The 26,386-nt window shown below is 40.0% G+C and overlaps 1 protein-coding gene across 1 annotated transcript in view; it reads right to left on the bottom strand.

Moving 5' to 3' along the window:
- Positions 1-26,386, bottom strand: part of LOC113405048 (nuclear factor of activated T-cells 5-like) — a 130,146-nt gene that overhangs the window by 54,680 nt on the left and 49,080 nt on the right. The window contains exons 2-4 of the mRNA XM_024216876.2: positions 25,967-26,092; positions 10,424-10,982; positions 5,085-5,277 (exon numbers count right to left, since the gene is read on the bottom strand). Of these exons, the coding sequence (XP_024072644.2) occupies positions 5,085-5,277; positions 10,424-10,982; positions 25,967-26,092 (878 nt within the window). The remainder of the gene's footprint in view (positions 1-5,084; positions 5,278-10,423; positions 10,983-25,966; positions 26,093-26,386) is intronic.

The following is a 26,386-nucleotide window of genomic DNA, read 5'->3' as shown; positions in this document are numbered from 1 at the left end:
TTTGAATACGACTTTATCTTTATGGAAGCTGCATTACTGAGGTTCCAGGAAGAGTTCCCACTTCAAACACCCTGCAAATTCATGTGATCACTAACAAAAAGACCAGTTTAATGGTTAGAAAATCATAAGACACCTTCATGAGCGGTTCAAATGGAGGGCCTATAGTGGCACTGAGAATCTGGTTAAGATCCCATGCAAGAACTCTGTGCACTGTAGGAGACCATAAAAGGGATGTCTGTCCACCCCCCCCCCCTCAAAAAAGCATACCTCTTCTGGGCAAGATGAAATCCACTACTTGTCTGTTGTGCTAAGGACATTAGACAAAGCAGTAACTTGACTTTTGAGTGTTGGCCTAGCTTAAGTCCATCTTGAAAAAATTCAAGGATTCATGGTAGCAGAGAACCCCTTGTCCTGGTACCAATGGGTAAACCTCAGCCAGGTCCTTAAATCCACCGAGTTAGTAGATTTATTTCTGAAAGCTAAACGTGTGGATATTACCTCTTCTGGCTAACCTTTTTGGCTTAAAAGGCTCTATTCAAAAACCTGGATTCTTATTACAAGGAACAATTATGCATATTAGGGTACATTACACAGCAAAAAAAATAAAGAAATTAAAAAATAAAAACAGAATCCTGGCAGCGAGTCTCAACTGATTTGGACTCATGCTATGGGGCTAAAAATAGCAATGTAGATGTTAGGGCTCAGGCTGGAGGCCTGACTCTGAGACCCTCATCCCTAACTAGGTTTCAGAGCCAGAACATCTACACTGCTATTTTTAGCCCCACAGCATGAGCCCGAGTCAGTTGACTCAGGTGCCAAGACTCAATACCAGGGGTCTTTGGTTTTTTGTGTTTGTTTTTTTTCTGGGTAGATGTATCTTTAGATTGCCTTCCAGATGGAAGGTCTTTGTGTGCTCTTGTTGCCAAGAAGGCTAACGGCATTTTGGGCTGTATAAGTAGGGGCATTGCCAGCAGATCGAGGGACGTGATCGTTCCCCTTTATTCGACATTGGTGAGGCCTCATCTGGAGTACTGTGTCCAGTTTTGGGCCCCACACTACAAGAAGGATGTGGAAAAATTGGAAAGAGTCCAGCGGAGGGCAACAAAAATGATTAGGGGTCTGGAGCGCATGACTTATGAGGAGAGGCTGAGGGAACTGGGATTGTTTAGTCTCCAGAAGAGAAGAATGAGGGGGGATTTGATAGCAGCCTTCAACTACCTGAAGGGGGGTTCCAAAGAGGATGGAACTCGGCTGTTCTCAATGGTGGTAGATGACAGAACAAGGAGCAATGGTCTCAAGTTGCAGTGGGGGAGATCTAGGTTGGATATTAGGAAACACTATTTCACTAGGAGGGTGGTGAAGCACTGGAATGCGTTACCTAGGGAGGTGGTGGAGTCTCCTTCCTTGGAGGTTTTTAAGGCCCGGCTTGACAAAGCCCTGGCTGGGATGATTTAGTTGGGAATTGGTCCTGCTTTGAGCAGGTGGTTGGACTAGATGACCTCCTGAGGTCCCTTCCAACCCTGATATTCTATGATTCTATGATTGTGCCATGTAGAGGAGATTGAGAACCAAGGCCTCATTGGCTAGAATAGGACTACCAGAATTACCACAGCTGGCTCTCTTCTGATCTTCTATAGAGTTCTGGTGACGAGAAGAAAGGGAAGGAAGTCATATCTTGCTATCTTTGTGACAAGGCATCTGTTGCTTTAGATTTGTGATTCCACTGGCAAGAGAAGAACACTGAAAATTTGTAATTCAGGTGGGAAACAAACAGATCTATCACTGGAAGACTAAATTCCTTTAGCAGAAAGTGGAACACCTCTATGTGTAGTTCCCATACTGAATGGTCTAACTTATGCCTGCTGAACGAACTACAATAATTTTCCTTTGGTTATGAAGGAAGCAAAGTGACTCCAGATTCTTCTTTACACAAATCATCAGGAGGTGAGGTTCCCTTAGGACTGTTGGCATGTGACATGGCTCAGGTGTTGTCTGTCATGATCAGCACATGCGGGAGGCTTGTGAACAGAGGCTTGAGACCACAGCCAATTACCTAGAGTTCTCTCCAGTTTTACTGTGCTTGCTGTCTTGTTTGGACCAGATCCCTTGAACAATCTTCATCCCCGTCTGAGCACCCCATCCCTTCAGATTGCATCTGTGGTGATAACTGTCCTGACTGGGTCACTTTTTGGGAAGCCTGACTGGAATCTGCTCAGACTCATCCAACATCTGAATAAGTTGAAAATCTCCTAAGGAGAGAGACCTTCACTGAGCAGAAGAGAAGAGGAAACTCATGCAAGCACAGGATCACTAAGACTATCCACATAGGAGATCACTGATCCCAGAAGCAACAGAAGCTCATCAGTGGGTACTTCCCTTGAGAGGTTAAATGTTTTGATAAGATTCCTCAGAAGTCTTTTCTGCCATAAGAAACTTTGTGGAGGACACAGCCTGTTTCCATTCTGAGACAGTGAATTCGCAGAGACAGTTTTAACTAACTGTCATAAAAGCATAGCTGCTCTCCAGAATCCTTATCAGGTGGGTGCTGCGGTCTATGAACCTGACTCTGGGTGAGGTCACCCAGCAAGGGGTAGACACAGAACCAGCAGGGAGAAGCCCTTAGGCCACACAATTTCCCTTCCCCTTTTTTTTTCTTCCCAAGGTTGAGGGGGACGATACTTGCAATACTGTCCATCCACTTTAGAATTGCCTGTTAGAGACTGCAGAGGCCCTGCGGGTAGCCGAGGACAGTTCATATTTGTTTATGTTGTAGGCCTGATGCACCCTGACAGTTTTCATGCTTGAGAAGCTTCACAGGCCTTTTGATATTTTGCTTCAAACTATGCTACCCCAAAGGAGGGAAGGGAGCTGCCACTCATGCTGGGCCTGGGGCAGCTGCCTGTGCCAGCCTAGGTGATTTTGTTACCACTGCTTCCTGGGTGCTCTCTGTGTCAAGGAGGGATGGCGGCAGGAAACCCTGCCTTAGCTTGAGAAGGGCCTGGGTCTCCACAGAACAGAGAACTCTCCACCAAGGCATTCAGTCACTAGGGAGGTGCTGGAGACAGTTTCTGATTTTCCTTCTCTACTTGGCCTTTTCCACTATGCTGCAGGGGAAGCATATCTATAGGGGTGAGCAGGAGGCATGGAGAGTCCCAATAACTATGAGAAAAGGAATCCCCTCTGCTGATAAAGGCAGACCCCAAAAGCCTGGAGATGTAAGCCTTTCTTCCCACCTCTTTTCTCTTCTTTGCCTTTGTTCTGAAGCAGGGAGGAGCTGGTCTGCCTGCCTGCAGCTAAGAAAGCAGATGAAAAATTGGCAGTTTCTCAGAGGTGGGGCCACTGCTCTCCCGGCATTGACTGACCAGTTCAGTATGTCTCCTTGGCTACATATAGCAGAGACCCAGTGTCATGGATCTGTGGAACTCATTATGAATAAGGATTGAAGATTTAAAGAGATGGAGAAACCACCACTTCTCTGGGTAGTTTATTTCAATGGTTAATCACCTTCACTGTTAAAAATCAGAGCCTTATTTCAGTTTTTAACTTCCGGCCATTAATTCTTATTCTGCTAGATCAGGGATCAGCAACCTTTGGCACGCGGCACGCGCCCCTTCCCGCAGCCTCCATTGGCCTGGGACGGCGAACCGCAGCCAGTGGGAGCCGCGATCGCCCAAACCTGCGGACGCGGCAAGTAAACAAATCGGCCGGGCCGATTGCCAAAGGTTGCCGATTCCTGTACTAGATTAAAGAGCCCTTTAGCGTCTGGTATTTTGTCCACAGGAAGATACTTGTACACCAGAGGTGGGCAAACGATGGCCTGCAGGCCACATCCGGCCCGTGGGACCATCCTGCCCGGCCCCTGAGCTCCCGGCCCCTCCCCTGCAGTCCCGCTTTCCCCGCAGTCACGCCTCCGCACAGGCAGTGCTCTGGGCGGCGGGGTTGCGTGCTCCTGCCAAGCAGAGCGGCAACGTGTCTGGCTCTGGCTGGGCGGTGCAGCTGCCAGACATGCTGCTCTCAGCGGCATGGTAAGGGGGTCGGGGGTTGGATAAGGGGAGGGAGGTCCCGGGGGGCAGTCAGGGGGCGGTTGAATGGGGAAGAGATTCTGGGGGGCGGTCAGGGGATGGGGAGGGGGGCTGGATAAGCGTGGGAGTCCCCGGGGGGCCTGTCGGGGGCAGGGGGTGTGGATAGGGGTCAGAGCAGTCAGGGGACTGGGAGCAGGGGGGATGAATAGGGGGTGGGGTCTCGGGGGTGGTTGGGGTGGGGGGTCCCGGGAAGGGGTGGTTAGGGGACAAGGAGCAGGGGGGGTTGGATGGGTCAGGGATTCTGAGGGGGGCAGTCAGGGGGCGGGAAGTGGGAGGGGTCAGATAGGGGGCGGGGGCCAGGCTGTTTGGGGAGGCACAGCCTTCCCTACCCGGCCCTCCATACAGTTTTGCAACCCCAATGTGGCCCTCAGGCCAAAAAGTTTGCCCACCCCTGTTGTACACTGTAATCAAGCAAGCGCTAAATCTTCTTTTTGAGAAGTTAAATTGATTGTGCTCCTTAAGTCTCTCCGGGTATGTCTAGACAGCAACTGGGCGTGAGCCTCCCAGCCCAGGTAGGCAGACTCGCGCTAGCCGCTAAAAATAGCTGTGTGGACTTTGGGTTCCAGCAGAGAGTCAGGCTAGCTACCTGAGCTGTAGCCCACACAACCCCCATGGCTTGAGCTCTGGTTGCTAGACAGAGTGTCCTCCACACAGCTATTTTTCAGTGCGCTAGCCTGAGCTCTGCTAGCACAAGTCTGTCTATCCGCACCGCAAGGTTCACTTCCAGTTGCAGTATAGACATGCCTGCACTGTAAGACATTTTGTCCAGCCCTCAATTCATTTTTGTGGCTCTTCTCTGCACCCTCTCTAATTTTGCAAAGCCTTATTTTTAAAATGTGGATTCCAAAACTGGATGCTGTATTCCAGTAACAGTCTAACCAATGAGCCACACAGAGGTAAATTCACTTCTCTGCTCCTACTCTCTATTCCCGTATATACATCCAAGGATGACATTAACCCTTTTCCCCACAGCATTGCCATCTACTACTATAAACAGACTACCTTTACAGTTGGAAAACCTTGTTGTGTCCTGTCTTTCACTGAGCCTCGGCTGCCCTCAGTCAAATACCGAGCTCTGTGCTGGGTCTCCGGCTGTACCACAATCTTCAGCTCTTTGCCTTCACTTTTAGTAGGATACTGACCACACAACATCGGGCTCTTCTTCCCTCCGGCTCCTTTCTGGCTTTCTGATGCTCTGAGAAGTCAAAGCAGACCATTGAGAACATGTTAAAAGAAGTTCCCATATTAAAAAAAAAAAAAAAAAATCAATGCAAAGGGCCATAGATAAAACAAATAAATTGGCAGGTGAAATATTTATAAGAGCAAATGTTTACGCTAGACTTGTCTCACTGACAGAGAAGGAACCCTGGAGGGTAAGGCAGAACAACTATTCCGTTGCCTCCATTCTATGAAAATATGAACTGTTTTTCACATAAATAGCAAAGGGGAAACCAATTAGCGTTACCAGAATAAGTTAATAATAGGAGGAAGGCACATAGCCTATCCTCTCCCCAGTATATTGTATAATCAGAAAATGTAGGGAAAATGATATGCATATTTGTAATATGACCTAAAAGCTCAACAGAATTAAGGTTAAATGATATACATTTCTTCTTAGATAGAAAAACAGCCTCATGCCTGTCTCCTCCTGAATTTGCATGACCATGCAAGTTCACAACTACTATTTGGCAATTTCTGTCAAATCAAATTGAGAAATTTATATGAAAAAGCTGTTTCAAAAGTATTTGGCTTGAGCAGAGGTGCCATAATTGCACTGACTTTAAAAGAAATGCAGTGCATGCAACAAGACCATCTTTTCCCAGGTGTGTGGTCTTCAAATGTACTGTATCTTCCAGTTCCATAATTAAAACCTGAATGAAGAAGCCCTCCAAAGTATAACACTTCACAATCAATTTTTTTGTCCATTTTAAAGGATCAAGAAAGAATGTCTCACTGACCTTATACAGTGGAAGTTTGTAGAATATCATGAACCAAAGTCTGCTAAACACATTTACCAATAGTGAACAGAACTATTCCCCTGGCAACTAGGGTTGGCTGGGAGAGGCCTGAATCAGTTTATGCAGAATGTAAGCTTTAACTTTATCAACAATTAGTTTCTGCATTTATGGATGTGAAGAAACCCTTCTAAATGTCAACTAGCCAGTGTTGCCTTCTTGAGTGCATGGATAGCCTGAAATAAGGGAAAGGTGTGAGATTCTTAAGGAACGCTGTTTCAAGGCACCTCGTTAGCAATTTGGCTGGGGAAGGAAAGGAAATCTCTTCTTCCTCAAGGCCACTCACTGATGGTGGACCTATTTCCTGGAAACTTTGCCAGCCTTAAGCCTGGAGAGGCTATTTGCACTCTGATTAGAAGAGGTGATGGCCCATGAACTTACACAATGGTGGATCTGCAAAGTATCACCCAGCCTGAAATTCTCACTGTACAATACCACAGAGCAAGGCTCCATAGTCTACAGGAAATGCACATCTTCTTTACAGGTTTCCCCAACTCCTTGCCTAACCCCTGTATAGCTGAACCACAGTAGTTTTACTACAAGACAGGCCTTCATTGCTGTAGAGGAGGTTGCAAGTTTTTCCCTTAATACTTCTACATATCTGATTTTCCACAAGGTTTCATCCATCATGCTCTCCCCTACACCAAACCTTGTAAGACCCTTGAACACTCGCAACAAGTATGAATAATCTTCTGACTAAGGATCTAGTGGATGATTTATCAAGGGCTGCAGAAACTTAATTGTGTGTGTTTATGAAATTTAACCTCTCAAGACTCAAACTGTCGTATGAGCCTGTTTTTTATTAATTCTGAGCATAGAATCCCAAAGTGCTTCACCAGACCTGTTTTGTAGGCTTGTTTTCAAATTAAAAGAAAATATGTAGAACGTAGAGGTTATAAAAGCATACAAATTGCAATAGTACCATTTTATGGCAAGAAATCCTCATGGTTCAGCTTCAGTGTAGCCAAACAGGCTGTTACCACAAAAACCCCTTCAGTTTTATTTTCATCCAGTTTTTTTATTCTACAGAAATCCTCTTCCAGTTGGGACAATGTACACAAGTTCAATGAAACACTAAGTAAACAAATGTAGAGAGCAGTATGATTTACATTACTGGCCTAGTTAACCAAAAATACTAACTACATTCAAGGTTTTTAGATTATCAATTCTCCATATTTTCTGTTAGGAACTTATTCCAGTATACTAGCAGTTGAAAGATAGATGTTAAGTTTTGAGTCAGTACATTTTCTCTGCTTTTCATGACATCCAGAATTTTAAATCATGTAATTAAACATGGGAATCAGAAAAGGAATGTTAAGCAATTTAATCATCATGAAAGTATAGTCATATTGTTCAGAGCTCTGAGATTGGGATTCACATTTCTTTGCCTTTACAGCTCACCTAATTACCTATAATGTCACAAGAGAATTCTCAATGCAGAAACATATGGGTTACACATTTTGATCTCTCACACTCAGAATTCCAGCTAAACAGATTATTGAAGGAGACTTAAAGATCACAGAAATTTTGATGGGAAGAACAAACAGACATGTGACATATTAAAAGAATATACACATTTAATACTTTGTCCTCCCTGGACTACCTATGTGTTTTCTTTAATTATTCTACTTTTGAATCCTGAGTTACGCCACATATACTGTGTTATTTTTGTTTGAAGAGGTACTGATTGCCAATTATTTGGAATATTTTCCCCTTAAATCTCTTGAAATTATGGTTATCATTTTCAATCTAATTAGCTATAGTAGAGAGGAATTTTAAATATTTCACTGGAATCCCTCTCATTTGTCCCTGTTCCCAACTATAAAGGAGAGCTGGTACTTCTACACTGTCCTTCTAAATTCAGTTACCTTTTACTCCCAGAATCAGTGGCATTCCATTTTCCATGCCTGTGCAAACAGCAACAGCTATATTTTCCATATACTAATTTATTAATTAGCTTAACGGGTATCAGAACCAAACAAATCATTCTGACTGGCATGGTCATTCAAACGAACTGCCAAAGCCAAATGCTTTTATTAGAATACATTCCATGACGCCCACTCAATATCTCAACGTTCTATTTTTGTTTTATTTGTTTCTTCATTTTGTCCTGATAATTTAAAATGTGCACCATCTGAACCACAGCTGGTCCAAATGAAGACTTGAGACTAATAGTGAGACAGAGACTTGGCATGATTCCAATGGAAGAACAGGAATCCTCCTGTTTGCCCTGGAAAATCATTAAAAAATCAAAGCCTTTTAAAAAAGCTTTCACAAACTCTCTTCGCAGTTTCTATGGAAGTGGGTTTTTTTTCCCTAGCTCTGACAGAAGATTAGAAGTCTCTTCTGAGGCAGCTAGTATTTCCATTGCATGAACTAGTGTATATAACAAGTGTCATCACCCTCCCTCTTCTCCTGAAGCCAAAATGTGAGTCAACTAGCTTGGCTGAGCTCCACTAGGCAGAAAAGCAAAACAAACAAACAAACAAAAAAAACCACACTACAGTCAATCCTACAATCTGTGTTTGCAGTGCTGAATCTCTGTACTCTAGATGTACATGTTCCCCCCCTCCCACCATTTCCATATACTACCCACTTCTGATACTAAAGCATCTACTTTTAACTAGAATCTGCTACCTGGAACTTTATCAAAGTTTTTCTTACAATCTAGATATATTGTATAATGCATACTACTATAATCAACCTTGTCCCCAATGTTCTAAAAGCTTAAGGCTATATAAAAATAATCTTTCCTTTATTAATGCATGCTGCTTAGCTCCTGTTACGGTAGTAATGAACATTTTGCTAGCTTCTTCATTATTAACGCTACAGAGGTCATATGTCTGTAGCTTACTAAGCCTGTGCTCCCTGTCTGGAGAAAACTTCTACGCACACACAATTCTTGTCTACAGGAAGAGCACTTCTTTCCATGGTAACTGATAATTGCCTTCTTTCCTGTAAGCTTGGTGCAACCTTGTTTTCTAGCTTTCCAAACAACGTATTTATTAATTTGAGACGCTACAAATCAATTTTAAAGACTTAATATTTCACAGTATTATAACTTTTTCCTGGTGAACTTATCGCCAGGATGTTGGACTGTTTCACTGATACGTCTAGACCATTTGTGGTAAACAGACACAAAAAATTGTTCCATTGATTAAGTACTTTTTTGCAGAAGGCAGGAGAAAAAGACTGGGTGGCAATATTTATTCTACATCCTTTGGTGAGCCTGGGTCTCAGATTACCAATGAGATCTACCATGAAGCTGCAGACCACTCTGGAGAGTTTCTTAGAATCACTTCCTCAAAGCAACATTTTAAGTATGGAACTGCAATGACCCTGGGAATACAGACAAAAGGCTGGTTCCCTTAGGAATATGAAAAGTTCATCTTTCCAGTGATGAACATTAGAACACATTGCAAGCACATACATAAAAGTAAAAAATAAATCTACCCACTTGACTGCAGTATAAAAATAAGTACTAAAGAAGCCACAGGTAAAAAAACAAACAAAATCCCCCCAATAAACTACTGTAAACTCATGGAGGTTTTCTCTCTCTAAAGCAACTACTGAAATGTATTTAGTAAACAGTGTGAAGTGGTAGAGATGAGAGAACACCACCCAGGCGTGCCCACATACGAACACACACATGCACACAACCCAGAAGCACAGAGAGAAACAGGATTAGAGATTTATTTCTGAAAATCAAATACAGAAGTGAGTTCACATGAAAAACAAAATTTGGTTCAGCATATAATTTTAACATTTTATCAAACAAAAAGTGAAAGACGTGTTAATTTAAATGCTGAAAAATCTTAACAAGCAATTAACTTCTATATCCATCGCTCTCTCTATTTGATAAACAGAAAGAGAGAGACAGACAGAAGCAGATAAAATGTATCAACTGAGATCCTCACATAAAAATCTGAACAAGGTATTTTTAGGAAGACAGTGTAGAACAGTTCTAAGATCTCTTCAGTACTTATAGCTCTTTTTAAATAGACTTTTTACAGATGGAGCCATAGAATTAAAAAGTTTTCTATCCTTTGGGAATCTCAATCCATTGGGGAAAAAAGCTTGGATAATCTCACCAGTACTGGACTGAATCACTAAGCCTAGAATATGTTATATTGCAATAAATCTTAGCTTTACTTCTCTGTAAAGCTTAGCAATTTTAGAATAAACGCATGAGCTAAGATATAAAAGGGAAGGAGAGGCTGTGTTTATGTGAAAACCTGAGTAGAACACTTGAGAAAAATAAGGAATATGTTTTATTAGCTTGGTGTTACATATGGTGATAGAACTTTAAAAAATGTAGATACCAACCCATTTCCTGCTTTTGAGTTGCCTTTGCTGTCCGTGCTGAGCTGAGAAAGGACATAGTGAGGAGCTTTGGCACTGTCGGCATCAAATATATCCATGCTGGATCCTTCACAATCTCGACGTTTGATCCCTGGCCTCTGCTTTGGATTTCGTTTGCGTGATTTACGTGGCACCTCAGTGTTATCATTGTAGGAACTGGTGCTCATGTTACTGAAGTTGGAGGGGGAATCCTCCATCCACATAATGCAGCTCTGCTCTGATTCCAATCCACACCCTTCATCTTGGCAGGACATCTGACTGTTATCCAGCAAATCCTCAGGTGGTGGTGAGATGTACAGGACTGTATGTCTCTTCGGCATTGACTGTTGCTGCTGGATTGTGTTACTGGTTAACTGCTTTTCACTTACCCCTCGGTTACTTACCCCCACGGCTGAGGAGCAGCTCTCCACTTGCATAGCCTTGCTGTCGGTGACTGAGGTAGAGTAAATGGTAGGACTGGAAGAGGTGGTAAAGGAGCTGCAAGCACCGCCCATGGAGGAAGAGGAGGGAGCTGAAGAAGCATCTGCGGTGTATAATTCAGAAGTAAATACAAGATACATGTTTGCACCTGTGCTGGCTATAGCAGTCCCATTGAAATAATGTGATTTGTGAACTGATTTTTCCCCCAAATGAAAATTTGGAATTTGGTAAGTTTGAGAATGTAAATGCTTCAAGCAATACAAGGTCTAAGCAATACAATATTATTTTTGAAGTGTCCAAATGGTACTTAAACTTTTGAACTATAATCAGTTATGTTTTTAGTTAACTTTAAGTCATAAAAAAGGCTGCAAGCAAACAACAAGGCTTTTATTGCTTCAACTGGACTAATCATTTGAGCGTAAGCCATTTTATCTAAAACAATGGAAACCCCAATGCAAAATGTATGCTTGTAGTCCACATTCAATGCCAATTAAACCATTCATTATTAGAATTTTTTGAAAAGACGGGACTGTGCTTAGCCACAAAATATTAAAATAAGTTTCTAACCTATGAAGCAGAGAACTACAGGTCATTTTTAATGCAGACACTCCCTGCTTCAGAGGCAAATCCTGGAATAAAAATATGAGAAAATAAATGAGAAAATTGCTGCTGATTCCAGATATCAATTATAAAATGAGAAATAAAATATAAAATCAAATGAATTGTAGGCAAAATGGAACTGGTACCAGTCACTATGATATGGGTTGTTTATTGTGTAGGTTCAGAACAGGGACAAAACTGATTTGTACCATGCTTAGCATGGAAAGATACAAGGCCACTAGGAATTCAGAGGCTGAAGAAGTCAGCATCAGATTACATACCCCCATCTCCCAGGAACTTGTTAACTGGTCCCCTTAAATACAGAGAGTTAAAAGCCATACAGAACCAATGAGGTGACAGAACTCTTAGTTCAATCATGCCTCAGTGTCCTCAGGGACATTAACAGGGTCCTACTCCTACCTACCCACCTACTCTAGCAAAAATTATTTGACTAACTAAACTGGGAACCCTATAGATCAGACTGCCCTTGAGACAGGAAAGCAGGGCTGAGGGTTCAACAAAAAAAAAAATCAGAAGATTTTTGAAGAGCAACAGGATCATTTCTACTAAAGATTTTTTTTTTAAGTAAATCTCTCAAAACTTGACATATCAATCAGCAAGTGAGCAAAAAGAAAGAAGGTTAAAATTCAAGTAGAAGTTTTCAATGATAGCAGCTCATTGCAGAACAACTCACAGAACTTTATGTTTTACATTAGATTGTAAGCCCTCCAGGGAAGGAGCTATTATCTTCTGTTTTTATAGTGCTGACCACATCAAAACTCAAGCAACAAATACCACCACCACAAACTTCAATGGGAAATAAACCTACACTGGAATATCATAGTTAAATAGTCATTACTGCAGTATTAAGGGTAATATCTGCTGTAAGGAGGAAATCAGGTTTTTTGGGGTGTTTTAAATCCAAAGGCAGGAGTCTCCGATAAACCACTCAAATTTGAAATTATTTCCATAATGTGGAAATTCAATTAATTAATCTGTATTCTAACCATCTTGGACCACTCTGAGGAAATCTCAGAAAATTTTAAAAAGGGGGGAAAACATTTTTTTGTTTAACCATGAAGTGAATATTTATTTTCAGGTATGGTAAAAATGAGAAAACCATAAAAAAATCAGTGTATTTGGTAATTAAAATTGAAGCATCAGAACCATATGAAGTCTCATTAAAAATGAAGGTTGTTTTTAAAACAAACAACTTAATTGGATGTTTTTCTGTTCTAAGTGAAATGAAAAATAATCCCTATCTGTGGTTAAGTTTTAAGAGAAATTTAGTTGTCAGTACTGTTTATCAATAAATTACTCTTTCAGCTATGTAGAAAGAGACTCCCTTCCTCCACCTCCTGGACAAGCTGAATGATACCAGTTCCATTTTCCAGTTTGTTCCTTGGTAAATGTAGTGGCTGAAGCTGGATGATTCAGTCACTGTGAACTGCATTCAAATTTAAAGACAAATTTATCTGTTTTGTAGCATGCATTAATACAATGCTTCTTCTTTAGAAACATTTATAAAATTGGAAAAAACTTCTTCATCTAGATATTAATTTCAGTGACAATATTTAGGAGCTGATTTGCAACCACTTTGAGTTGAGAAAGATTGTTACCATACATGTTTTTACCACCTTGTTTTGTTAGCAACAACAGCATTAGTTTCTATTTAGTATTTGTAAACTCACCCACATAGAAATAAAAGTGTGCAGCACACACACAGCATGTGTGCTGCATGCAGGGTTTGCAAGTGGAATACATGAAGCATACAGCAATAATGCTGCAGACTTTTCCTGCTCACAGCAACATTTTCCCTTCTTAGGTATCAATCCGTTTACAAATTAAACAAAACGCCATGCACAACGGAATGCAGAATATGAACATGTCATGATCTCTGCCCATGACAAAGACTTTAACTGGAGTAATAAACAATTACACAGCTGACCCTTGAGTCAGATAAAGTTCTAAAATTGGGATAAAGGTGATCACCCTTCTGCAGAATTTAGTGTTAAAGATTACTGTGAAAATGTTTTGTAGCAAATATTAAAGTAAACGTTAAATGAGCGCTTCTAAAGAAGCATTCATGTGAAAAACCAAAGCAGCAGAATTTAGCACTTTATACATGTAAGTCTGCATTGGGACAGGTACACCAAATGGTGATCATATCCTGCATTTAAAATAGAAATCCTAGAAACCCAACAGATGAATTTTACCTTAATTTTTGTGGAAAAACTATTTAAACAATATTATTTATTAGCACAAAGCTAAATAGCTGGTAACACCAACACTGTCTGAGGTCACCAGCGAACACTATTTCAAACTTTAATCATAAATACTACCAAGTTCCAAAACAAATTTCCTCCGTATTTTTAAGAGAATTTGAAGGAAATATATATTCTCCTAGAGGGACCAGTTGCACTGTATTCCAATTAGCAGGGATGCCCTGTGTATCGGTAATGTGGGAAACAAATGGTAAACTAAACGAATACTGTTTAATACAATCCAAATATCCTTCTCTTTTGCTATATATTCTCAAAAGTATTCAAATATCGTCCATTAATATGCAACTGTTAAAATATGTATAGCTTTGTAAAGTTCAGTGTTTTTCCTATCATACCTCAAAAATATACAAAAAGCAGCATGAGGATCACGCCAATCAAAGAAGCAGATCATTTATTTTCTGCCCTTATACAAAAACAGGCAAATTTGAAATGTATTTTTGAGGCTAAATCAGTGTAAATGTACTTTCTAAACATTTCAAGTTATGCCACTAGTAAAAATGATGCAACTATTTCATGTTTACAGGTAGAGCCAATAGGTCTCCAGCCAATTCATCTTCTTCCTAGTTTAAAGAGTAAACAAGTAGGATCTGCCAGGTATGAATTCATGAAGTTACTATAATGAATAACAAACCAACATATTTTACAGAATTTCATTTTGTTTTTTTAAACTCTAAATATATTTGGAGCCAGTGACAATCTATGCATACATCTGATACACAAAAGGGATCCCTTGGTTGAATATGCTGCATTTAAACATTCTTTATTCTAAGTTTTCAATACGTTAATCTTCATTGGTCCTGTTTTAAAACTTGAGAGCATTTTTCCATTTCCTACTTTTTGAGAAATTATCCAACAGAAAAAGGAATTGTTCGCTAGAGTACAGGAATTGAGCATACAACAACCAGAATGTCAGAAAAACCTCACTTGTGTCCTGGAAAATTAGAGTACAAACACAGGCCTTTCCCAATTTAAGCATTTTCTTTTTGACTTAGAGTGTAAATTATTCACCGTAGAAACACATTAGGCTGCTATTTTTATCTGATAGCTTAGTTACCTGTGCTTTAACAGTGCTTACCAAAACCCACAAATACTAATTTTGTTTACACCTCTATCCCGATATAACGCAACCCAATATAACACAAATTCGGATATAACACGGTAAAGCAGTGCTCCAGGGGGACGGGGCTGCGCACTCCGGTGGATCAAAGCAAGTTCAATATAACGCGGTTTCACCTATAACGCGGTAAGATTTTTTGGCTCCCGAGGACAGCATTATATCAGGGTAGAGGTGTACTTAGATATTGTTACTATATTCTGTATTTGCACATTTGAAATAAAGACTGAATATTAATAAGACTTAGCTACAGTTTTCTTAAAATTATTTTAGAATTACAATTTTATATGATAAGCCAAGTGAATTTTTTGATGGGGTATGCAGCCACAGGACCATAAAAGCAAATAAAACAGGTCTGAAAGTGTATTTTGTATTTAAATCCTTTCAGATTAGAGCATGGTGGGTCATTGTTAGAAACTAAAACCCTTTGAGCTATTCTGAAAATCATCTCTACTCCGTATGAAATTAGTAGAAATGAAGAAATTAACTTTCATAATCTGTTGCCTCCGCTCCTGCAAATATTTCTCCATAAAGTCAAAAAGATTGATACAGAACAAGCAGTTTAACACAAGGCATTTCCTGTTATCTTTCAGGTAACACAATTTACACATTAATAGTCAGATGCAATTCTATAGTTTGTATATGAAAGAACCTAAACTAACCAAGAATTGTAACTTAACATATTTGGTCAGTGCTGGAGTTTATAATGTAAATCAAGAAAGAACACCTATTTCTCTACACTATTTCTAGAAGGACTGATGCATAATTTCCAGTTGGTCATGGCATTAATTCACCCATGTTTGCTTCCAACAGGCTGAAAGCTGCCTATTATCCCAACTGCCCATCTCACTTTCAGGGCAGTAAAGCAGTATTATTTTCATAGCCTCTTCTTTCTACGAATTGGAATAATTTAGGTTCTTTCTGAAAATAAAAAGCAGCCAGAAAGCAGGCAGTGGGAAAACGGGATGCAGTGCCCATGTGGCACAAATGCATGCTACCAAATTCACAGGCTAGTATCAGGAAGAGTGGAATGCATAGCAAAGAGCATCCCCATGTGCAAATTAGTGCAGGATTTTGTTTTACAATTTGTTTATTGAAAAGGAAAGAAACATTAGCTACTGAATTACTGACTAAGGCCACGTTATATATTTCTATAATTCTGTGAAATCAAACAAGACTTTCAGCCTTTAAAATAATTATGGGGGGCGGGATGATCACTGCTTGCCCTGGAGGGAGTTGCAGTCTTTAAAAATAGCTTAAGAGGAGTCAATCCTTGTTCCATGAAATCCTTGTTCACTCTCTTCACAGAAATCCTTCAATACTACAAGGATTCACAATCCCTCAAAAAGAAACAAATGCCTTACTACCGACATTTAAAACATGCCGCTATCTTGCAATGCGAGTCACATCCCACAGTGGAAATTGCAAGATTTCAAATGCAATTATGTGAGAGACCTTTTGTTTTTTTTAAGTATTCCAACCCCCTGTGCATGGTCACTACATATAAGAAGTCATTAAGAACTCTCCTGATTTTTCAGGGCCTAGCATGTATGCCATGCGGTCCACTACAGGCTGTTAGAAAACAATTGTTGACAAAAATGAAAATTCAAACAACACACAGGGTGAAGTTTGGGACATTTATAGGTAAGGCCCTACTTAACTTGCGATACTGTGGAAATTGCAGATTCCGCAATATTAGGTTTCCACTGCAATTCTGACAGCCCCCCCGCTCTCAGCCCCGGGACACTGACAGCAGAAAATCACGGAAAAATAATAATGGACTTTATTACTGCAAATAAGGTCCATATTACTTTTTTGCAATTTTCCACGTCTTGTCTGCAACTCAGCCACAATTTTTTGACAATCATCCCGCAATTCAAGTGGGGCCTTATTTATAGGCCTAATGCACAGAGTATGGCCCTCTATGAATGTTATTTATACACCTTACATGTTATATTCTTGGCAATATTTGACTTTTTCAGAATAAAACAGAAGGATACTACATACAAAATTTCCAGCATCAACCCTGGTGTTGCCAAAGGTTTAAAAGTTATGAACCAGAACTTGCAAAGTGGCTGCAAACCTGCTTTTAACACCTCATATGCCAACTTTGGGTTTCTACTTTTCTTCTTTTAGTATTACTGATGTAAAGTCAAAAACTTTACAAAAAAAGTTTAGTTTTCAATCAATCCACTATTTAGAAACAAAAAAGAAAGAAAAAAGACTTATGAAGAAGTCTGAAAACAAGACCGACCTATACCCTGGGTGAGATTGGATGGGTTAAGTGTCTCTGGCACTATTTGTCTTCACTATTGACAGACACTGTCACAACCCACCACACGATGCCTGTCTCTGAATGGCGGAGCTAGAATGCAAGTTAAGTATTAATAGAGAAAACAACTAGCATCCCAGTAAATATAATCAAGCAATCCAATTCACCAGTTATTAAAAAATAGTCAAACAGATTAAAGATAGGCTGGTTATTTTAATTTACATTAAGTCCAAAACAGTTTCAATTCCCTTACAATTACATGCTGAAACAAGCAGTACTTTATACCTAGATTAAATACATCATTCAATCTGTTTTTATATAAACACCACCAATTATTTACACTCATGTTTAAAGATACAAAAGTAGTAATTTCTTACCTGCAACTTTTTTGTTAGTGGTTCTCATCCACCAATTCAGTTTAGTAGGTTTTCCCACTCAGAGTGGTATCAGAGGCAATCAAGCAAGTCAGGCAGAATTCTACACCTCCTCAGCTGCTCCCTCTTCCAGCTCTCACCTTTCATCTCCCCAACTTCCTGACATAATCAAACCATCTTAAAAGGAATAATTCTGTAATGTCTTGACTGGTGGATCAGAATTACGAAAAACATCTCCGGGTAGGAAATGATCCCTTCTGTTCCTCAAATCCACCAGTTCCTTTCAAAAATGTAGTAATGTTGTGCTGGACTAAGTGAGGTTTTTATACCACTATGACAAGGAATTTCTCCCCAGTAATTACACACTAGGTTTGTCCTATTTTTCCTGTGTTTGTTTCTGCGTTATTTGATAATAAGAATGGTGCATTTTCATAATGAACTAATGCCAAAACCTTCTTAATGGGTGGGCTTTATTGCTTATACATCAGTCAAGAGAAGGCTGAAAGCAACTTTGGACTAGAACAGAAATAGGAATTAGTAGACCTAAAGGTCTACTACTTATTCCACTGTATTTTTAGAACTTAGAGGGAACATATAGAGCCAACAGAAATTTCGATTAAATGGAAAATGTTTTTGTGAGAAACTTTCCTTTCTTTGACTCTCCCAGTACATATCTACACACTCTCACCATTACACACAGAATTCAGAATGATAAGGGAACATCATTGCCTTAACTGCCACCAAGCTAATTAGACACTGGCCTCTCCTGGACTGTTGAAACGATCTTCAAAATAGTGTGAACCTAGAAGTGACATACTGGGAAGGGGAGTGCAGTTTAGAAATACCTTGCTCAGAAATTATTTGTATTACAACAGTGCTCAGAGGCCCCAGTATGCTAAGCACTGTACTATCACATAGTCAGAGGCAGACCCTGGCCTAAAAAGCTTTACAATGTATATTAACCTTGTAAAAAGAGAAGCAGTTGCTATTTCTTGGCTGAAACAAACCTGCTATAGATAGTTTTTCCTCAAAGCTGTGCATTCTCTGAAGTTTGTCCCCCTTGAAATTCCCTCCCCTGAGACATATGGAAAGGCACTTCCCGATCATTCATCTGTTGTGTTGTGATTGAAGTGATGGTTTTCTGCATAGCTGATTATGAACCACAAGAATTGAAAGCTTTCCAAGACTTTGGACACCAGACCAAAACCAGATCGAGCTTTTTATTTCTCATAATCAAGTCAACAAATGACATCATAAACCTGCTATGTTAGCACTCATATCACCTTTGAAGATTCTGGTAACTGCTTTCAGATCAAAGGAAGGGACCAGTGACTGACACTGGCAATGAAGTCCCACCTAGAATAAATACGATAAATTTCTGCTATTGATATATGGAAATAAACAAAAGAAAGGATGATGTCCTGGGTCCAATTCTGCAAAAACTCAGTTTCCATTTTCAAACTTTATTTGCAATTAACTGATTTGGATATTTTAGTGTGAGTATTACCCAAAAGCTTCTTCAGCTTTATGGAGGAAGAAAATGAACCTAACCCTTAGAGTATGGTTGCAAGAGGGGACAAATGATTAATTGTATGGCTCTTGTATTAATTAATAAATGAGCAGCAAAATATCATTTTCAGAATTAAATGTACAAAAATGATTACTCCAAGAATTATGGAGGCCCCCCCGCCACAGGAGAAGTTAAATTACCTCTTTAAACCTGCCTCCTTATATACCATTTTAAAGAAAGGAACAATCCATATATCCCTAGCTGTAGTATAAATGTAACTGTTTAGCAAATTCAGCACTACTGTAGATGTTTCAATTAGCCCACTCCACAGGGACAAACTTTCTAAGATTCAGAAGTATTATTCCTTTTGTTTAGAATACCAGATTCCACCTGCTCCATAATACCTCATATCTCGTGGATGGCAGCTGACAGAATCCAACAGATCATCTTTTTTTTTTTTTTTTTTTTAATTGGGGAAAGACATAAGAAGAATGTGCAATCAGAAATATCTTCAGGGAAAATTTGATCTAACAGGTCTATGCTACTCTCTCTCAAGATACCAATATCATTTATTTTTGTATATTGTTCTTACCAAAACATTACTCAACCTGTCTGATTACATTCTATATATGCAATTTAAGAGGGTTCTGTGAACAAGCTTCAGGGATGTGGAATTTGTGTCCCAGTGTTTACGATAAGAAAACAAAATGATTGTTTTATTAGAGCTAGGAAAGTTGAGATGGGAATTGAAAACAGCCAGAAAACCAAATTAGATGCAGGAAGGTTGTTCATAATGGTGGGGAGGAAAAAATATGGAAGAAGGATCTATTCCCACAGTGGCAAAATGGGAACAAGAGATCAAAGAGAAACACTGGAAAGGATGCATTCCTTACTGCACCCCAAAGATTTGCAAACTGTCCTTTGCTAAGATTCTACTGGAGGGAGAAGGAACAGGACTACAACTGGCAGTCAAGATGCTCCCTTTAGATTTTCTATGCAAGTGTAGAGAGGATTTTATTGTACATACTAATTCAGAGAACAGGTTCACCCTTCACATTTACCTTTCAAAAAGCAATACAGTTTAAAGTGCTTAGGAACAGGGGCTCTTGTATTTGAAGTATTCCAAACAGAAGATTACAGAGGGCTTTTGACTTGCTACTAGAAAGGAACACAAGAGAAGAGACTTAGATTAGCATTTTGAATAGAAAGATAAAGACTTGTTTAAATCAGTTTCGTACAAACCCATGTCCTCCAAATGTGAAAAATCTCATCAACATCTGAGAAATACAACTGAAGAATCAGGCACCTTCTCCTACAAAGGTTTGAAAATGCTCATGCCAGGAACATCAAAAGTGTGGGTTCCTGGAGCTCCAGCTGCTGATCTATGTAAGTGATCAACTCCAACTATAGCCTAGATTGAGACGGCTTCGTCATCTGGGTCTGCAATCAAAAGATCCTAGTAAATGATCCATATTTCTGTTAGTAATATGCTCGTGCTGGCTCACGTTACTCTTTTTCCTGCCCTCTGGATGAAGATGCTCCCACATGCGGTCTATACAATGAGCTCACAATGCTAGTCCTTAGTGCTGATGCATATAGGGAGCCCCTTTTCCTCCTCCTATTTTCTGGAAGTGTGATGGAACTAGGTACCTGAGAAAGAAGCTGAGGATACCAATGTTGCAGCACAAAATTCTGGATTCCTCGTTGGTTATACTTGCCTGATTGACATTCAAAGAGTGGGTAAAACTCTTCATCTGAATTGATGAATATGAGATACACATTGTGTTGCTTATATTAAAATTATCAAAATGTGTTAATGAAAATCCAACTATCCTGACTCAGTTTTAATATTTTTAAACTGACCTGTAAGTTGTAAAACAAATGTTAAATGGTAGAACTAGAAGTCTGTTTCTGTCAGGCCCTCATACCTGAAAACAGCCCATCCTGCTCCTCCAAAAATCTGAAGAGTTAGCTGCAGCAAGATTTTTATGCAATGCATTTACATGGAACAAAACCTCAGAGCAAATCATGTGATGGAAAACCCTACAGTAATCTGATTTTCAGCCAGATACTGTGTCACCCTGTGGCTAGGGAAGCAGAAAACAAATTATGTTAAATCTTAAAGGAGGAAAAAAAAAAACTCTGATCACTCCCTATGATTTAATCATCTCATTGCTTCTAGTGAAGTGCACCTGCATCATTTTATTTATTTTTACACTACATACTTAAATGCTAGACCCATTTCTAGTTAACTCCATCTCTTAAAAAAATAACAATGTATTTAATGGCCTCACCTACAGTGATGTAGGTTTAGACTTATAACATTACAAAATACATTATAGTTTTAGGATAAATAAGATAGCACCCAAAAGATTTACACAAAACACTAGAAAGAACAAACTGGCTTATGATAGTGGAACTCTAAGATGCCAAGGTCACCTTTCTTCCCAACTTTACCATTTCTACGTCAGCCACTTGAATGTGTCTCTGTGTTCTTTTACTAACCACTTTTGAAAAGTGACAATCAGATGAGTGAACGGCCAATCTTGGTTTTTTTAATTAAATATAAACACACACACACACACCTCTTTCTCTCTCTACAATACACACAGGGAGCCTGGAGTGACCTTCCCACTTTTTTTCCTATTAACAGAAAGGAGCCTCATCCAAGCAGACTCCTTATACTGCAAGAGTCAGAACCAGCTATGACAGCTGCCTGAAGAGACTGCAGCAACCCTAAGACAATTGGGGCATATACTAGAGAGGGGTGCACCCAAAAAGGAACTAGTGCAGCACAGGGGAAGACTGCTCCTTCCAAAGAAGGAGAAATAGCAGCCTTCTGACTGAAGCACCTGTGCTCCCTTCCTTTGGGAACCTGGAGAATTTTGGGTATAGGGGGAGAAACAAACTCCTCCTTCACAAGAATTGAGAGAACACTGAAGAGAGGGCTGGGCAAGTGTAATCCACCACAACTGGAAACTATGGCTCCCCTGGGAATAGGAGAATCAGTCTCTCCAAAACATTCAAAAAGAAGGCATGTGTAATGCTCTAGGCGAGCCCAGCCTGGGCTCCAGTCTACTAACTCCAGCCCTAAGTATAAACTTCCCAGACCTCCCACTAAAGCTGGACTACTGTGCTCCCCTCCCTGCAGACGTTTGGTCAAGGGGAAAGATGGAAGGCAGAGTCTGAGTATCCCTAGCCCAGGATCCATCTCTTTGCACTGGACAAATCCTACATGCTCAGAGAGGGATCTGTGGAGGAGATGGTGGGGAGGACAAGAGACTCAGGCCTCATCTCACCTCCCAGTGGCAGATCAGAAGTCTGCTTGGAGGGACTGCAGCAGGGCCATTGGCACTAATGCAGCAGTAGGAGCATGATCAGGGATCTTGTGGCAACACTAGTAACCAGCCCACTGGGTCCACGGCAGAGCCTCACACTCACTTCTCCACTCTCTCCTATTGTTTGTGGAGAGGGCTGTTTCTTCTCCTATTGCCAGCTTCCAAATGGGGCAGTCACAAGTCAGGTCCAAAATTTACCAGACTAATCCAAGCAACCTCTCCCAATCTTGGAGACAAAGGGGGTGTTTCTTCCCCCACAACCTCCAAAACTGTCCCAAGTTTGCAGGAGAAAGAGACACGGGTGCTCCTGTTCAGCCCCCCACACCTTTGGTTCTTTTGGGGAGAGAAGCCTTCTCCCAAACTGCACCAGATGGTGGAGGCAAAGAGGGGAAGAACACTGCCACTGCTACGTATTACACCAGGGGTCGGCAACCATTCAGAAGTGGTGTGCCGAGTCTTCATTTATTTACTCTGATTTAAGGTTTCGTGTGCCAGTCATACATTTTAACATTTTTAGAAGGTCTCTTTCTATAAAAGTCTATAATATATAACTAAACTATTGCTGTATGTAAAGTAAATAAGGTTTTTTAAATGTTTAAGAAGCTTCATTTAAAATTAAATTAAAATGCAGAGCCCCCCGGACTGGTGGCCAGGATCTGGGCAGTGTGTGTGTCACTGAAAATCAGCTCGTGTACCATAGGTTGCTTACCCCTGTATTACACGAACAGTAGATTCACTTGCATTGTCTCTGTTTTATCCTTCAGTTGACTCCTGTCACATCCTGAAAGTGTAGCCTGGGATTTTCACCAAGGGTCTAAGGGAATTAGTCACCCAACTGGCACTGAAAGTCAATTAGATATGGGCACATAACTCCCTTAGGTTCCGTTGAAAGGCCCAGCCATAAACTCTTTGGGTTACGGACCATCACAGTTGTTACATGTGTGCAGAGCACAATGGTGCTGATCACTGACTGGGGCTTCGAGGTACTAATGATACACTATTTAAAATACCAAGATTCAATCCTTCAGACACTCACTTTTTTGGCAGGTGACAGGAGATCCACACTTTAATGTTTTATACTAATTTTTAACAAAGTTTATATAATCTAAGCTGTTAAATTTCTTACAATCTTTACAATCAAGTATGCCACTTTTGATCCAGCTTTTTAACTGCACCCTGTGAAATCTAAAAACCCAACTGGCTTCTCACAATGCTGATGCAGAGGAATCTTCATCAGAAAGTGACATTAAAGACCCCTTTTAGTTCAGTGAACATAGATTCATAGATTCTAGGACTGGAAGGGACCTCGAGAGGTCATCGAGTCCAGTCCCCTGCCCGCATGGCAGGACCAAATACTGTCTAAACCATCCCTGATAGACATTTATCTAACCTACTCTTAAATATCTCCAGAGATGGAGATTCCACAACCTCCCTAGGCAATTTATTCCAGTGTTTAACCACCCTGACAGTTAGGAACTTTTTCCTAATGTCCAACCTAGACCTCCCTTGCTGCAGTTTTAGCCCGTTGCTTCTTGTTCTATCCTCAGAGGCTAAGGTGAACAAGTTTTCTCCCTCCTCCTTATGACACCCTTTTAGATACCTGAAAACATGGAAACTTCTTCCAGTGTTTACAAATAAACCTCTGATCTACATTATTTTCTTTCAGTTTTCTTTAAAGGAAAGAACATAAGGCCATACTGGGTCACACCAAAGGTCCATCTAGACCAGTATCCCATCTTCCAACAGTGGCCAATGCCAGGTGCTTCAGAGGGAATGAACAGACCAGGTAATCATCAAGTGATCCATCCCCTCTCGCCCATCCCCAGCTTCTGGCAAACAAAGGCTAGAGACCATCCCTGCCCACCCTGGCTAATAGCCACTGATGGACCTGTCCTCCATGAATTTATTTAGTTCTTTTTATGAACCCTGTTATAGTCTTGAAGTGTCAATGCTGCAATGTAACCCAAACACAGCTAGCACATTCCCAGCTTTTTAAGCGGATCTGGATTGACTATCTGCAGATGTTAAAAACCTAGCAGGAACAGACATTTAGTTCTGTTTATCTAAACTCAAATACTCAAAAATTGTCTCAGTAAAGGTACACACATAATTAGCGGTTACATTTCTGTGGATTTAACTGTAACAGTTTGTTTTTTAAATCTATGTTTCTGCAACAGTGCTCGGTTGTTGCTGTACCTTTGAACCAGATTCATTATTAAGAACTGAGCTAAAATTTCTTGTATTTTAAAATCTCTTAGAATCAAACACTTGTAAAAGAAATTACCACGTTTTATAAATCTAATGACTAGCAAGCTCCACAGTACACAATTAAATCCACAGACTCTGTTAGAAAACGTCTGGCAAAACATGAACGGTGATCAGTGCTGTAAGTTTCTCTTACAGATTTAAACCTTTTCAGCATCCAACCAGGAAGTCTGTTTATTGCACTGTGCATTTCTGGGGCATGTTTTTATATAGACGGTTAATGCACATGAATCTACAGCAAAAGCTGCATACTGCAGCTACCAGCACCCCCAGCTCAAACATTAATTTTCTAGAACATCAACTGATGGTCAACACACCACTCTCAAACTTAATATAATGTTATAAAGATTACAGCGATCCAATTATTCAAGAAATCTCAGCCCATTAGAGAAGAGGTATAAGCCATGGGCACAATGATTGGTTTGCCTTTTTGCTAAAGTGAAACTGCTTACCAAAGAGTTCCAGCTATACACTAGCACTCTGGAGAGCACTGGTGCCAATCTCACAGATCAAAACTTTATCCTTAGCAATGGACTAACTCTTCCTTATTTAGTTTTTTAAAAACAAAGGTCAATAAAAGGGACTTTATGCTTTAAGTTTAAAATATTCTGCATAAGGAGATGATCTTAGTATTTTGTAAATAAATACAGTTTAAGTGTCATGTCCCACACTTTCTCCAAAATGACACATTGTAAAAAGAAATGTGCTTAATTTTCTAAACTGTGTACCTAATTTAAATTGTACTTTCAGACATTTTTGATAAATATGAAATCACATTAACTAGTTATTTATGTTTTAATATGCAATAAAAAGATTACAGTACATGCAACAACAGAAAATATATATAAAGTGTGGTTTAATCCTGAGAGCTTCTTCAGGCCATACAAAGGAAAACATGGTATTTTTCTTCCTATAGCCTGATAAAAGACATAAGGACAAAATACCATCTCATATTCTATCTTCTATGCTAGGTGGAATTCGTTATTTTATACACACTGACTCAGTTCCAAATTGATGCCTACCATATCTGAAGAGAAGAGTGCATTCTAGGAGTTAGTACACACTTATGGTTTTGAAGAATGTACCAGTGGGAAAAGCACAGTATTACATTTCTTGCTTATAAGTATATTATGCATGTAATACAAGTATGATTAAGGTAAAATGTTCTTGTAATGCAGATCACTTAGTTTGATTGTTAGAAGTCTCCTAGAATGAGCTCTCATTTATTTCTTCATAATCGTCTCAGACTCCAAACTTTGCCAGCACTGTTCATGTTGGCCAGAATACTACACATCTTAAGGATATAACTGAGCAAAGTGGAATGCTTACCAGCAGCAACTACAGCTGGAGGAGGCGAACCTGCCTCACCACCACTTGTTTGGCTCATGGATGCTACAGATGTTTCTCTGGAGGGTGGTAACTGCAACTCCTTTGGGAGGAGGTCATAGACAGATTCTGAGAGGGGAAAAAAAAGGGAGAAGAGGGGTTTAAACACAGAGATCAACTGTCATTTTTGTAAACATGGATTATATTAAAGATTTTAGTCTAGGAATATAGACCATCGATGTGGCATCTCAAGAAGCTTCATAAGAAGCTGCGTAGGCAAATTTCTTGGAGATCACTGACCCATAGAATCAAGTTGATTTAAAAAAAATTAAACTTAAAATATACAAGTTTTCAAGACTGAGCAAATTTGCATTTTCCCTTTCAAGGCACAGAGTGACCATCTATGAACCTGCAACACATATG

This window comes from Terrapene carolina, unplaced genomic scaffold, assembly GCF_002925995.2.
Source record: "Terrapene carolina triunguis isolate 2854851 unplaced genomic scaffold, T_m_triunguis-2.0 Scaffold32922, whole genome shotgun sequence".
NCBI lineage: Eukaryota > Metazoa > Chordata > Testudines > Emydidae > Terrapene > Terrapene triunguis.
This window is presented reverse-complemented; position numbering and strand designations above follow the sequence as displayed.